At 39.0% G+C, this 16558-nt stretch overlaps 1 protein-coding gene across 7 annotated transcripts in view; it reads left to right on the forward strand.

Annotated features, from left to right (window-relative positions):
• fam13a (family with sequence similarity 13 member A) overlaps positions 1-16558 on the forward strand; it is a 67600-nt gene that overhangs the window by 568 nt on the left and 50474 nt on the right. For 2 of the 7 annotated variants that reach the window (XM_017305315.1, XM_017305325.1), the window contains exons 1-4: positions 4928-5257; positions 8006-8227; positions 12069-12246; positions 16042-16192. In XM_017305315.1, coding sequence (XP_017160804.1) covers positions 5026-5257; positions 8006-8227; positions 12069-12246; positions 16042-16192 — 783 coding nt within the window. In that variant the 5' untranslated portion in view covers positions 4928-5025. Of the gene's footprint in view, positions 1-4728; positions 4854-4925; positions 5258-8005; positions 8228-12068; positions 12247-16041; positions 16193-16558 lie in introns of those variants that run through there. The other 5 variants (XM_017305319.1, XM_008419812.2, XM_017305326.1 and 2 more) reach the window with 5 other exon arrangements.

Consider the following 16558-nt stretch of genomic DNA (forward strand, 5'->3'; position numbering starts at 1 on the left):
TTTCCTCCTTTTTTTTCCTTCCCGACTGCAAGTTTTTTTCCGAGCTGTTTTTGACGTCTGTGGAGCTTTTGCTGCCAGTTGGCCCAGTGGCCACCCACATACTGGAGGGAGCCTGGAAAAGAGGCGCTGCAGGGGGAGGAGGAGGGCAGAGACGTGCCGGGGCCTGTCGTCCCTCCGTGAGTCAGGCAGCAGAAAGCAGGACCAGATGATCCGACCGGACCGGGACGTTTGGTCCACGAACTCAGTTCTGACATCTTTGGTTTAAAGGAAATGAAGGATTCCCAGCAAGATGTTTAAATTATTCACTGCAAGAATACAAAATCTTACCAAGTATTTTTGGTCCAGTTTCCAGTTCATAAGACAAACTAACTTAAAGGTAACTTTTCAGTAAGATATAAGAGTTTATTTAAAGTAAATAATTCCTTACTATGGATGGAAATGTATTCACTCCTAAGACATTTTCCCAAGTTAAACGTGACAAAATGTGCGACTGGAATTATCAGTTTTCATCAAAACTTCCTCAAAGCAATCAATAAAAACTAACAGGTATCAATATATTCAACCCGCTCTTTTAGGACATTCATAATCATTATATGGCCAAAAATGAAAATGAGTTCTACATAATAATAATTATTATAACAATGTTAATAACAATAATTAATTAAATAATCAGTTAAGATAATAATAATTGAAATAATCCAGTTAAAATCTAACTTTAACTGGATTATCCTCCACTCAACAGAGATTATTTAAAGCATATTAGCGACTTAATAAACCTTTCTTCTACTTGTTCACACACATAAACAGTATTTTCAAAGTGTTTCTGACATTAGAGCACTTCATATCTAGAAAAATGTGAAATCTGTCTATTAACTGGTCTAAATCAATCATAATGAGATCAATATTTTTAGATTATCTGATCAGTTACAGGGTTAGTGGTTGTTTTACAGAATTGGTTTTATCTGGGAAGTGGATGTCATGTTTATGGATTACATGATCAAAGTTTGATGAAACGACAAACAGAGGTCACACACTGCTGCGGGACAACATCACATTCTGTAACTTTTATTTTTAAAAATATACACTTTTTTTTACATATTTGTTAAAACTGTCACCATGTTGAGACGGTATAATATGAGACAGATTATTTGCTAAAAAATGTATTTATTTTCTGAGATACTTTTGCCATCTCAAGAAATGCGCCGCTCCAAACCAAAAACAACCAATCAGAGCCAAGAGTGCCTTAGCACTGTCAATCATCCCCATGTACTCACTACTAAATGTGCTAATGACAGAGAAACAAGTTACCGTTGCAGGAAAACTGGTTATCAGCTGTCATCGGTAGCTATGCTAACTAGCAGCTATCTGCAGCGTAGCAGAGGTGGAGGGAGAGAAAGAATGAGCAGCATGATTAACAGCGATAAGACCCGCCTCCTGGCTCTGATTGGTTGTCTCTCGATAGCGCTGGAAGAAGGCAAATGATCTGTTTCATACGATACTGTCACAATGAAGACACAGTTTCAACAAATATGCAAAAAAAAAAGTTCTTCAAGTTGCATACTGCAGCTTTAAGGGAGATGCCAGCCCATATCATGACACTGCCTCCACCAAAACCTGTTCAGCTTTGGCAGAGGGAATTTGTCAAGTTATTTATGGCTGTGATGAACATACTTAAATCTGCTTTTCTTTTAACCATTTAAAGGCAAATAAACTGGATTTTCAACAGTGTAGGATTTATCTCCAAGAGGCGTTGATACAATACAGAAAGAAAAATCAACTAAATACATATTTTTCAACGTTTTCTGCTAAATGTAAGCCAACTGGAGATGCGGTTTAAAGCATTTTTTCACAGAACTGTGTGTCTTTGTGTTCATGAAGTGTGAAAGCATCGTCAAAACGCGGGAGGATTACAGAGGATGCGTCACAGCTGACTGTCTCTGTAAACAATAGAGGAAAATGGCTTCCTGAAACCTTTTGTTCTCAGCCAGCTTCTTCCCAAAGGCCTGGCAGAAAGTTGGATTACTAAGTGACAGCACAATCTTTCTGAGCGGAGAGTTTTTTCAGTCCACAGAATGATCCTGTGACAAGACCTTGGGATCAGGAGAGCTTTGTGTTTCTCACTTTCATTCCCACAGAGTGGCAAACACTCAGGAATGTGTTTGATCTGGATTCTGGTTCTAGATCACCTTAGACAGCCTGCAGACTGAACATGGAGCGATTAATCGTGATTAATCGTGATTAATCGAATGACGACACGATCGTCAATTACTGAAAGAATAACACAGAACACTAATTCAGTCAAAACCGTGGAAAACATAAACATTTAGCATATAAGCTAATAAATAAAAACCTTCTTTGTAAATATGCTCGACCCAGAACTCGTCTAGTGCCAGTTTTAGCTTCACCTGGTTTAAATTCCAGAAGAGAAAAATCACCTTCTGCTATGCAATTATTAATCGGTTAATGGAAAAAACATTAGAAACATCAACTCTAGACTGGGGCTGCACAGTGGTGAAGTTGGTAGAGCTGTTGCCTTGCAGCAAGAAAGTTCTGGGTTCGATTCCCGGGTCTTTCTGCATGGAGTTTGCATTTTCTCCCTGTGCATGGTGGGTTTTCTCCGGGTACTCCGGTTTCTTCCCACAGTCCAAAAACATGACTGTCAGGTTARTTGGYCTCTCYAAATTGCCCCTAGGTGTGAGTGTGTGTGTGCATGGTTGTGTGTCTCTGTGTTGCCCTGTGACAGACTGGTGACCTGTCCAGGGTGACCCTGACCTTTGCCCAGAGCGTTAGCTGGAGAAGCACCAGCACCTCCTGACCCCACTGAGGGACAAGGGTGTAAAGAAAATGGATAGATGGATGGAACTCTAGACTGTATTAATGTATATTTTTACACAAAGAGATGCTGTATTATTGCATTTTAGGCAATTAAATGTTTATTTTAAAACTTAACTGAACACTTTGTTTATTTGCATTTCTACATAATGTATTATTGTATAAAATAAGCTTTAGTGGTTAATGAAAAATCTGCAGAATGTGACCATTTTCAATCAATAGAATAATTGAACGGTTAATGATGCGTGTATGTGGCTGCACATGTTGAGGCAGTGATTTCATTCACCTCTGGTGTTTCACCAACACTCTGCACGTTGTCATGGCAGTGAAGACGGACCTGGAGCGTCTGGTCATTATGTCCTCGTCTCAGATCAGCTTAACTGGAAATCTGTGGGGGGATCAACTTTATTTTACTCCACACAGGACATGAAATGAATAGAGAGCAATAAAAAAAAGTCCCAAAAACTTAAATCTGAAATTATCTTTACAGTGAGGCAGGATTTTTGGAATAATTTGCATTTAATCAACTTGATGTATTTGAATCTCTTGATGTCTTTTTGTTTTGTTTTGGTTTTTATGTCAATATCTTTAAATCTAAACTAGACCAGCAACAGTGCAACTCTGTGCTTTTTATTATCTCGTATTTCACAAAAAATATTTGACAATGCTCAAAACACTGAAAAAAACGAATAGTTGATCCAACTTAAATTAATTACTTCAATTTGCTAATTTATTCAGTTAGAGTAGCTACTTCTTCTGCATATTGAATAATTTTGCATGGCTCTTGACTGCAGGTGGTAGAAACCTGCTTCAGCTGCACACGTTTTGTGATTCTTGACCTGAAGATGTTAAGAACAACACAAAGAATTTATCTTTTACTTGTTTTTATTTTATTCCACAGGAAGTCATGCCACAAACATCCAGCAACATTTACTCAGAAACACAACTGGGCACACCTGGCCACCATAACTAGTTAAACGCAGCAAAGATTTCAGATGATTTTTGTTCCTGGAAGTGAAATAAAAACATTTTATCGATCAACAAAATAGAAAATAATTGGCTCAAAAAGTTAAGCATTACAGTAAAAAATTATATTATTATCTGTTTTTATTAAAATATTGCTTATTAATTTATTGCTGTGCAGGTAAAGAATAAAGAATTCACAATAATTATATATTTTTTGGGATTTTTTATTGGGGAAAAAACACACATTGTGGTAGAATATGCAAGATTTTTCTTTCTTTAAACTCCTTTTAATTCAAAGCTTTTCTCTATGTCAACATGTGCCAGGTTTGTTTTAACTGTAAGTTAATGAAATAAACACATAAAATGTTCCATCTGATGAAACATGTTTTCATAAGAACTGAAACATTTCACACATTTCTCAGTCAGTTCACCTGTTTGCACTGCAAAAACAAAAACAAGTATTTTTAGTCCAGTTTCTAATGCAAACATCTTAGTTCACTTGAAATAAGATCAATTTACTTACAAATAAGTTCTCAGCAAGAAGTAGTACTGATGAAAAAGTACGAGCTCCATTTTCAGATTGTCACAAAAAGCACAGGAGAAATATTTTGTTATAAGTTTCGTAATATGCCAATTCATTTAATTCTTTTTCATCAATATCCAGGAGTTATTGACTTGAAACAAGCTCCTGTTTCTTGCTGTAAAGTTATTTGTACGTTAATTTAGTCTTATTTCAGCTGTGCTGAGATATTTGCAGTAGAAACTGGACCGGTACCAGTTGGTGGGATTTTGTGTTTTTGCAGTGTGAATGGCTGACCCACGCACCTACAATATGGTGGAGTTGTAGCCATGACAACAGCTCTGAGACTTCCTTCCACTCTGCAGGATCCAGAACAGCAGGAAGTCTTAGCTGAAAGCAGAACTGAATAAACAAAGACGGATAAAACGATGCAGCGGTAAAAAGTGACGCAGAGATTTAATGGAAGCAGGTGACGGTTTAACTCAGAGTTTTTTACCATGTGAGCGTAGCAATGTGTTCCTCCACAGGTAACCAGGTGAGGCTTTTGTTATGTTATGAATCTATGACCCTAAATGCTCATTTCTGCAACCTTGTGTTTGAGCGTCTCTCTCTCTTTAACAAAGGTGTAACCTGGTAACCTGCACCGCTTCCCTCCGCCTCCCACAGCATGACGCTCTAAATACAGAAGCTGCGTTTCCTGCAGCCTCATGATGGCTGATTTCTGCTCTTCTCTCCCCCTGCAGCACAACCAGACTGCCGTTCTGGTCAGAGAAGACATGAAGAGGATGGTCCAGATACCCATGCTGAGATCCAGAGCTGTGGCAGCCCAAAGCAACAAGGCGTTTGGAGCGCCGCTGCTGGAGCTGAGGGAGCGCGGCCTGGTGGAGGACGGAGTGCCTCTGCTGGTGCGGAGGATGGTGGAGCATCTCAGCAAGCATGGTAACAGGAACCTCTTCAGCAGAATTCATGTTTTGGTTTGAAATGAAGAGAATCACCTTTAACAGTTCATTACAAAAGAGCAGGCCTGTTGCAAGAAGCAATAATTGAGATCAATACTTTGCCTGATTTATCGTTTTCCTCTTTTCTCGTTTTCTACCAAAAACTGGATCTTCAGTCGGGTGTTTTGGTCTCAACTAGCCCTTTTGTTTTGAAGGATAATTTTATTTACAGAACTTCATGATTCATTTGTTGTTTTGTTTATTTATTTTGGATATTTATAATGTGTTCCAGTTTCAGACTTCATTATTATTGATCTTAAAGGATGCATTCTTGCTTTATTATGCTGGAAAATCATCTAAAAGCAACAATATTATCATTTAATGAAATAACTTGTTAAATTTGGTTTTGCGACAGATCTTGTGCTGTGGTTTCCATGTTTTTATGAACATTTCTGTGCTTTATTTACTTTAAAGAGAACTCAGATTTATACATGAATGTACAGTAATTCACAATAGCTGAAAAATTGCACATTTTCTCTTCTCTCTCTCTCTCTCTCTCTCTCTCTCTCTCTCTCTCTCTCTCTCTCTCTCTCTCTCTCTCTCTATATATATATATATATATATATATATATATATATATATATATATATATATATATACACACACACCAACAGACATAATTGACAGAAATGATGCTCATCAACAGAAAACTACCATCTCTATTGGTTAAATGTATATTAGATGCATTCCAGCTACATTTGAGTGGCAAACATTTGATCATTGTAATGTAAATTTACCATATATATAGTATATATATTTATACTTAGTGGATATTTGCCTATTTAAACTTTTGTGTTTAAAAGTAAACAAGGATGTACAACTGAAACCAGAAGTTTACATGTTTCTTTCCTCACCAATCAGATCAAATCTCTTTTTCTTTTTCTTTTTTTAGGTCAGTTAGAGATTTTTAGTTACTAAATGACACAATGATGAGAGAGAGAATATGTCAGAGAGTTATTTATCATTACTGTCATTGGAGTCAGAAGTTTTCATACAGTTCCTCAGTATTTGGTGGCTGTAGTTGGGCCAAATGTTTTGGGTTTCCCTCCATTCGAGTTCTGGCCGGTTCCTCCTGACAGAAGAAAAAGAAGCTCGGTCTGATTTAACTTCAGACAATGAGAAAAATAAATGTGTATGCGTCTTTATTTGCTGTATGTAAACTTCTGGTTTAAACTATTAAAAACTGGAATCTGAACCTCGAATCTTTTTTTAACCTTCTGTTAATTCTCACATGCTGCAGTGCATCAATTTAACCACTAGATGTCACTACAGGAGCACGGAACTTTTTACTAGCTTCTTCTGGAAGACTTTATATTTATTCATTTTAAATTATAAGCAATAGTGTTTTTCAGATATGGACAACTGTGCAATATTTTGTCTCCAGCTGCAGAAATTAAATATGAACTTATTTAGTAAATTGTTTCCAACCAAGTTAAGACTATAGCAAAGAGATATTTAATATTTCCATTCTCACAGCAGTTTCTGAATGAAATATACTTCTTAATCCATGTAACTTTGCTGCAAAGCAATGGTTAAATGTTATTTTAAAAGCTAAAGCTGCTGAGAGTACAGATTATGTGAGATTCTGTGAGAGAGAAAAACCTCTAGGATCTTTGTTGATGTCATAAAATCACAAACGTACTCGTTTATTTTATCACAAGTTTAATTTTAACTGACGTTAAAACAATTTAAGTCAAACATTGACTAAAATCAAAACATGAATATGATATCGGCAGAGGCATGAGTGAGTCATAAAACACATTTCAGTCATCACCTTGCTGTGGTCAGGATCATCTGGGTAAAGATAAAGATTCAAATAAACCCACACAATTATATCTAAAAAAAACATGACAAGCGTAAAATAGTATTGTAAAGATAAGTTACGGAAACTCCTGCTGGTTTGTGTGGCGTGGTTATTAAATTATATTAATGTTCATAAAGTTCGTATAAAAATGAATCACTCTTAAATCTCAAAAACAGCTGGAAGGAAGTAATTTATGATCTGCGAACATCTTGGGAAAGGTTATGAAAAAAAAAAGTAAAGTTCAGATTATTTACAAAAACATATTTTTGACATGTTTTTTTATATATATTTCAAATTTTATGAAAACACAATGTCTAAAATAGACCTAAAATACTTTGGAAAGCCCAGATGATGATGTCATGGCTTTGGATGCTTCTGATTGGTTCATTCACAGCAGCTGAGTTACCTGGACAGAAACCTGTGGATGAATCCAAAAACCAAATCACAGAGTCTGAAGTGAGACATTTTGTTTTCCACAGTGAATAACTGAATTACACCAAAAGTATCATAAAACGCTGCATTATGTTTACAAAAAAGGTTTGTTTTTAAAAAAAACTGTCTTGACGAAAACCCTTTCCTGATTTTTCTGACATTTAGCAGGTATTAATGGAAACAATTGGTATAATTTTATGTCAGATGAGGAAAAAAATGTTTTCTTTTCTACAGTATGTAAATATCTGGTTTCAACCATATGGAGGTTTCCCATTTGGACCCACTGACCCGTTAAAGTCTCTTTGCTGACCCCCCAAATGATTAAAAAAATCTTCTCGAGGATCCCGTTTTCTACCAGTAACTGGTTTTACTGAATAATTGATTACGCAACTCCAATTCCATGATTAGGTGTCTAACTGTAACTAAATAGTGTTTTCCTTCGCCTTTCTGCAGCGCTGCATCAGGAAGGTTTGTTCAGAGTAAACGGGAACGTTCGGGCTGTGGAGACCCTGAAGCTGCGACTGGAGAGCGGCGGCGGCGGCGGCGACGAGGCGGAGCTGCTCTCGGAGTCGGATCTGTGCACCGTGTCCAGCCTGCTCAAACGCTACCTCAGAGATCTGCCTGGAGGCCTGGTCGGCTCCACGGTGCAGCAGAAACTCATGCAGCACTATCAGGGTAAAACATTAACTCCCACCTTTATCTTATCCGCTCAGTTGATCCAACCAGCAGAACTGGATGGAGCTTTAGGATTTTACAGCCAGGATTTGCAGATATAGAAGTGTAATAAATAAACATTATGAATATCTGGGTCATAGATGGATGAAAGCAGCTTCTCCATCAAACAGAGCCAACCAGGTCATCGCTGAGTTAAATCTGAGTTATTGATCCCAGCAGTCATGGATCTCATGGCGATAATCTTGGCAGTCCTAAACATTTAGTGAGGCAGAGAAAGTGTTTGCTCCCGTCCAGCTCCAGGCGGTTATATTTTACGCGAAAGATGGCAGAGGAGAGAACAGTTTGGCTGAAGTCAGTTTGGCTTTCATTTACTTATTAAATTAAATTAAATCCATTTATACCCACCTTTCCATGCAGGGTGAGAATCCGGGATCAGGACAGTCAAGTTTTTTCTATAGTTAAGCAAAAAAGATCAAGGAGCTAATTGTGCTAATGCTAAATTAAAGCTTGGGCAGAACAAGTGGAGACTTAGTTTCTCTTCTATTATTTCTGCTATTTATCATATTAATGCTAACATATTTTTCTTTAAACACATTAACTTAAAAGTGAAATGTTTCAAGTTTAAGTGAGTGGCTTTAGCCTTTATTAGTGCTGATGTTTGCTAATACTTAACTATGTTCAATTTACTTCAGAAATCAGGACTCAGATCTTGGAATGACTGAAAACAATCACCATTAATTATTTCTCTAATGGATTGATAAAAGGCAAAAGTACATAACCTAAATTTGCTTTTCATTGAAACAGGTGTTGATGAAATAGCTAGCAGAAAGCTGCACTGCAACAATTAGCTTAAGGTTAGTTAACAAGAACGACAAGGTTAGATTTTTATACACTTTCTCAGAAGTGCAGCTGTAAAAAATGCACTTATAAGAAAGTGTTATGATAAAAATGAACCAATAGTTTGTAAATATTTCCATGAATTTAGATTTTTAAATCAGGTGCTAATTTAAATTGTAGGGTTTGCTGTGCTAACTGTTAACGTGACTGACCACGCTAACAACTGTTAGCTGTAGCCTACAACACAATATTCCTTTGCCTTTAAACTGATAAATATACGGCACAATGTGTAACATCTGGTTTTTTATGTTGTTTTTTTTACTTTAACTACATTTGTACATGCAGCAGCCATACGAGCTTTTGAACTCTGGGACTTTTCTAAGCTAGCGCTCCATCTTCAGCGGTCGCTTCACTTGCTTTTTAAAATGTTTTTACTTAGAACTCAGAAATCCAGATTTTTGAGGAACCAGCTATCCATCCATCCATTTTCTTCCGCTTATCCGGGGTCGGGTCGCGGGGGCAGCAGCTTCAGAAGGGAGGCCCAGACTTCCCTCTCCCCAGCCACTTCTTCCAGCTCCTCCGGGGGAATCCCAAGGCGTTCCCAGGCCAGCCGAGAGACGTAATCCCTCCAGCGTGTCCTGGGTCTTCCCCGAGGCCTCCTCCCGGTGGGACGTGCCTGGAACACCTCACCAGGGAGGCGTCCAGGAGGCATCCTTACCAGATGCCCGAGCCTCAACTGGCTCCTCTCGACGTGGAGGAGCAGCGGCTCTACTCTGAGTCCCTCCCGGATGACCGAGCTTCTCACCCTATCTCTAAGGGAGAGCCCAGCCACCCTGCGGAGGAAACCCATTTCGGCCGCTTGTACCCGTGATCTCGTTCTTTCGGTCATGACCCAAAGCTCATGACCATAGATGAGGGTGGGAACGTAGATCGACCGGTAAATCGAGAGCTTCGCTTTTTGGCTCAGCTCTCTCTTCACCACGACGGACCGGTACAGCGCCCGCTTCACGGCAGACGCTGCCCCAATCCGCCTGTCGATCTCCCGCTCCCTTCTTCCCTCATTCGTGAACAAGATCCCCAGATACTTAAACTCCTCCACTTGAGGCAGGACGACCCCCCTGACCCGGAGAAGGCACTCTACCCTTTTCTCTACCAGCTAAAACATCAAATTATCTTTTATAAATCCCTGCGTCACACTGGTACCATGGAAGTACAACCTGACAAGTGTACCAGTAAAAACAGGTGTTGATGAAATAGCTAGAGGCTAGCTGCACTGCTGCTAGTAGCTTATTTGGGCATTAATAGGAACAAGGTTAGATTTTTATATTTGTAAAAATTGCACTTCAAAGAAAGTGTAATGATGAATATCGCCTAAAAGTTTGTAAATATTTCCATGAATTTTGACAGACTGGCTGAGATTGACTCGCCTTAGCATGCCGAGTGCTTGTAGTGGTTAACTCGGCCACTAGAGAGCAGTAAGCTCCGATGAACTAAACCACAGGTGTCAAACTCCAGTCCTGAAGGACCGCTGTCCTGCAGTTTTTAGATGTGCCACAGGTACAAAACACTGCAATGAAATGACCTCCTCCTTGTGTAGGTAAGTTCTCCAGAGTCCTGCTAATGACCTAATTATTCCATTCAGGTGGTGCAGCAGCAGAGGCACATCTAAAAGTTGCAGGGCAGTGGCTCTCCAGGGCTGGAGTTTGACACCCCTGAACTAAACACTGCAGCATCATAAGTTATCCACATATTTAATGTATCTCCATCCATCCATTTTCTTGACACCCTTGTCCCTCAGTGGGGTCAGGAGGTGCTGGTGCCTCTCCAGCTAGCATACCGGGCGAGAGGCGGGGTCACCCTGGACAGGTCGCCAGTCTGTCGCAGGGCAACACAGAGACACACAACCATGCACACACACACTCACACCTAGGGGCAATTTGGAGAGGCCAATTAACCTGACAGTCATGTTTTTGGACTGTGGGAGGAAACCGGAGTACCCAGAGAAAACCCACCATGCACAGGGAGAACATGGAGACTCCATGCAGAAAGACCGGGGCCGGGAATCGAACCCAGAGGCAACAGCTCTTATTTAATGTATCTAAATTATTTACATTTCTTCATGCTTAGACTCATGTAAAAGATGTTTTTAGAAACAATCTGTGCATTTTTCTCCTCAGCATCTTAACTTTAGAAGGTGTAAATGTAAAATAAACAGTATTCACTCAAACCTGCACTGAATCTGAACTTCACTCATCTGTAGAGTTACAACTGTAGGCCATTGTTCCCCTCTGGCCCTCTGCACACTGACACAGATGTACCCACATTGGTACGCATGCATGCACACAAGCAGAGAGCCATTCTCTACATTTGCGTCACTCAGTCATATCCGTTTATCCAACTCTGACCTAATTAATTATCCTGAGTAAGAGTCTCAACATATTTTCAGGCTCTTTGCTGTAATGCTTTTCCAAGTCACCATCCCTGGAGATTAAACATCAGTTTTTACGTGTGTTTGGGATCTTTCTCCTGCCGGAAAACTGAAATATGTTGGCTGGCAAGAACTGGTTGGATCTGGGCCTGAACATCTGACTGAAATCTGCATCTGCCGAAGGAGAAAAAGGCTGATGTATTTGGTCGCAAAGACAAGAAATATGTTTAATCTAAAGCCACTTTTCCAGACTCAACAACAGTTCATAAATTATCAGGCATGGTGGTGGTAGTATCATGTTGTGGGGTAATCTCCAATTGCACAAACTGTGTAGAAAAACATATCCCATTTCATGTCAAATCAACATCTAGATGGTTAAAATTTTCAAAAACTGATCATGTGGAAATTAGCACTTAGAGCTGATAAGCATCTCTCCTCTTGTGGTTAATGTATACTGTATATTCCCCCTGTTTTAAATTAAATAGACCATAAATAAATAGTACATCAGCCAACATCAATTTATGTATTTGGTTGAGGAGGAACTGGTCTTTCTGATTATGTTTTTTTGTTTTCCAGACAGTGGAGATGACGTTTCCTGCTTGGTGATTAGAGACTTCCTGCAGCAGCTGCCAGATGTTCACCTCAGCCTCCTGCGTTACGTCTGCAGCTTCCTGACCCTGGTGGAGAAAAACCATGAAGAAAACCGCATGACGGCCCAGAACCTCGCCACCGTGTTTGGACCCAGCGTCTTTCAGTGAGTAGAAAAACTTACTTCAGTAAACAATGCTGGGCTTTCTGAGGCTTTTTAAGTTCAATCCTTGTTCACCTTTATTTGTAAAGACACATAAATCTGACCAATGAATCGTTGGAAATTAAAAATGTCCTCATTTCAAATTCAGCAGATTTGTTTTTGTAACTTTTTTTGGCACTTACTTATTAGCAGCCTGCCAAAAAGACAGAATTTGTTCCCATTACTTAAGCTGAATCAGACAAAACTACCAAAGGAATCTAGTGGAAGCATCTTGAAACACTTGAAATAAGACAAAACTAACTGATAAGTAGCTTTTCAGCAAGGCAGGAGTTTGTTGTAACTCGCTAATTCCTTAAAGACTCACAGCAAACCATATCTCTGAAAAGTTATTGGTAAATGAGCTCATTCTTACTTCAAGAGATTTGCACTAGAAACTAGAATAAAATACTTGGTAAACTTATCTTTGTAGCGCATCTTTTGCTATAAAATCAAAATAAACCTTATTTGTAATTTATAATTTTGATCAAAAAAGAAGATTAAAACACTACAATGCTCAGGTTCCTCATTAATAAATTCCTGATTGTACTGAAGCAGATTTGCTGACAAGATCTTCAGTTGTGTGAAGTAAAGCTAACATCTGTGCTTTTATTTTGACCATATTTACGACTTTCCTGGCCTTAGAGGAAAACTTGAAAATGTCTTGCAGCTGCATTCTCTCAGTTTCTCTCTGCTGTAAGCAATAAAACTGTTTAATCTCTTAATTTGGAGGCTAACAGTCTTACATATGATGCAAAGTCAAAGGCATTAAACTGAAAAATTAAGAGAAGATGGGTCGATATAGATAGAGTGACTATTTATTATATACTATATATCGTGCAAAACAGCTAAACTCCATATAAAACTGAGTTACCCCAGATGGATAAAAGCATCTGATCCCCTTCTGGAGTTTTCCCAACGACTCCCTGCTGAGAAGAGATTTTGGGCCGATTTCAGAACTTTATGCAGGGATTTGATCTCCTATTTGGCCTCAGAGTGAATTAAAAATATGAGCTGGAAAGTGTTGCAGGGAGGAGCAATATGGACTGCAAGGGAAGTGCACAGAAAACCTGGGGAACTGCTCACTAAGACCAAATTAAAGGATTAAATCAGGTTCCATGGAGGCGATGATAAACAAATCAAAGATTTATTTTCTAGGAAACAAACTGATGAAACCGTCAGAGCAAAGGTGAAAATCCAGTGTCTCATTAAATAAAAAAAAAACACACCCTGCAGGAACATCAAACACGCCACACAGCATTACAACCTCCATAAACAGCCGTGCCGAAACACGTGCTGCAAACTAATTAGAGGACTAACGGCGACACGGGAGATGAGCCGTCAGCCAAACTGGGAACGCTTCGTTTTTACAGCCTGTTACTGGGAAGGACATGTGATTGTATCTCCCCCAAATGAAGGGAATTTGCAGAGCTTAATGATCAAACTCGTTTCTGTAGAAAGTAATCCAAACTGAGCTCATTGGCAGAAGATCAAGGTTGGAAGAGACAAACTTAACACCTGATTCATAGTAAAACTGAAACAGAGATATATGCTTTTTGTTTATTACTCTAAATATTTATTCACATTAAAGTTGTTAGAAGGGTTAACACAGTCCTCCATTTGTGACTCTACTCGACCAGCAGATGGCGCTGTTGTTCGCACAGAAAGGGGAATTAAACTGCGAAAAAGAAATAAAATCTTAAAATTCAGAGTTAAATGAAGCAAAAATATTATATAAATGAATCAACTTGTGTTTACATTTCCTGCTGAAGGCATTATAAAATCAGCCTGGTGTTGGACGAAGACATTTATCGACGTCCTGCTGTGGATTTGGCATCGTTCCTGCAGAATGCATTAAAGGCCTGGTACCTGGCAGCGTCGCATGGCGTCTTTTGAACACTTTTATACCCTAAACAAGTATAAAATCAACACAAAATAGCTCATAATTACAAAATTAATTTAAAAAAACAACATTTAGATGTAATAGCTGCATAAGAATTCACAACATTTATACTCAGAATGGAGATTCGTTGCATCTGAACAAGAAGACCAACCATAATTAAAGCAAACTGACATGCAGTCAACTTTACAGAGTGTGAAATTATGGGAATCTAAATTCTCTTATCTAATTAAACAAAATGTGGCTTTTCTGGAGAGAAACGGCAAAGATCATCAGCTGGAAATCGACTTTCCTGCTGTGAAGTACGGTAGTGGCAGCATCAGGCAGCATCAGATAGACAGGAAGACGGCTGCAACCGAGAATGAAGAAAACCTGAGAGATCCGTAAGTCAATAAGCCTCAGCGACACGATTAAGAGGAAGATAGTTGACGGATAAACATTTTGGTCCAACTTGTTTTTATAAACAAATAGATGTTGACAATTTTCTAACAACAGGATCTTCAGCTACTGTTTTACGTGATTAAAACCATTTTTAGTCCTCTAAGTGTTAAATTCTCTAATTTAACACTCAATAAAACGCTGACATTGTACGAAAAAATGCATCCAAAGACCAAAAATAACCTTCAATGGGCTTCCTGGGAAGTTTTTCATAAAACCTCGTCAGAAGTTCTTTTGAGAGCAAGAAGAAACGAGGCAGAGCGAAATGCTTTCAGGTCGTCATCACTGGCTATAAATCGGTTGGTTCAGTCTGAGAATCGAGAAATGAAACACCATCGGCTCTGGTGTGCCAACCGTTTCACACTGTACAACCTGTCCTCCTCTCCACCGACTCTCTGCATGCCCAGGTTTTATATTTAGACTTACAGTTCGGCCTGCAGCCAAGCCGCCGTCCAGCACAGCTGTCGGCTCACCGGGAAGGCAGCTCAGATAAAACACCGACCAATTTCATCTAAACACCGACTGAGCAGCATTTGGTCAGGAGCAGAGTCTCAAACTTATTTCCACACATAATCTGTTTAAACCAGGGATGCAAGTTATCGATTAAAGACTTAAGCTAAAGTTGATCTGATCCATCGACTAACAATTAGCTGATTTCTTAAAGACCTCAGTTTGCTCGAGCACGGAGAGGGACGACAGTATTTCCATAACATGCAGAAGCTCTGATAGAAAAATACAGCAAATTTCTGAGAAAACATGGAAGTTTCTGAGTGTGAAAAGTCAGAAACTTGCTAAAAAAATTCAGATTTTATTTGGATTAATCTCAGAATGTTTTTGACTTTTAAACATTTTTGACTTTTGAGACTCTGAAGTTTTTTCTCAAGAAAATTTTTTTTAGATTAACTTCAAGATTTCTGCGTTTTTTAGCCTTTTTTTTTTTTTTTTTTTTTTACTTTTCAAACTCAGAAATGCTCGTATTTCCTTTCCTAGAAAAATTCTGAGATTAACCTCAAAATTTCTGAGATTTTTTTCAAGGAATTTTTTTACTCTTCAAACTCAGAAATTACCACTTTTTTATGTAACATTTCTGACATTAATCAAAAATTTTGTGAGTTTTTTTGGCAAAAATGTTTTTCTTTCATTTTTCTATCTACTATGGCCCTAATATGGCATTGTTGATTGTACACACTGGATGGACTCTGTTTGGAACCTCTTTCCTCCATCTTTATTCACTTGCCAACTGGCTCCACTTAAAAAATGACCAGCCTCGCCCCCTTGTGGATGGAGGCTAAACTACAACACAGAAAAAGGTCTAAACAGACATTATTAGTTGATGGACTGGAACTAATTTTAATCTAATAAACCATGCATCCCTAGTTTAAACACTCTGAACTGAAGCCTGTGTCATTTGTTTGTTTTTGCAGAGTTGCTCCCAGTCCTGAAGCGGTGAAGGATCAAAATGTTTGCAATGAGATCATGGTCCAGTTCATCCAGAACTACAGCTGCATCTTTGAGGCCGAGAGTCCGAACAAAGAGGACGAGACGGAGGAGCGCTCGACTCTCAGCCTCGTCCAGGTGTTGTTAGCAGCTGCTGGTGTTTTTATGGATCAGATTGGTGGCTGGGCGCCGCGTGAAGTTTAATCAGGATCTTTTTCATGAATCATGAGTTAAATACCGCCAGGCTGAATTAATCTGAGTATTGATTATCCATTAGAGCTGTGCAGGAGCAGCAATGTTTTCTGTCTCCTCCTATTGATTTACATTTGCTGCTCCTGCAGCTTCGTTCCTGTTTCCAGTCTGAAGTTTTTCTGATTGGTGATTCCAGAGGAGATTTAATCAAAAACAGCTGGAGGCGATTAGCAGGAAGCAGAACAAACGGGCCACAGGATCCAAAACCATGATTCATCCATCCATCCATCCATCCATCCATCCATCCATCCA

Source organism: Poecilia reticulata, linkage group LG1 (genome assembly GCF_000633615.1).
Source record: "Poecilia reticulata strain Guanapo linkage group LG1, Guppy_female_1.0+MT, whole genome shotgun sequence".
Classification (NCBI taxonomy): domain Eukaryota; kingdom Metazoa; phylum Chordata; class Actinopteri; order Cyprinodontiformes; family Poeciliidae; genus Poecilia; species Poecilia reticulata.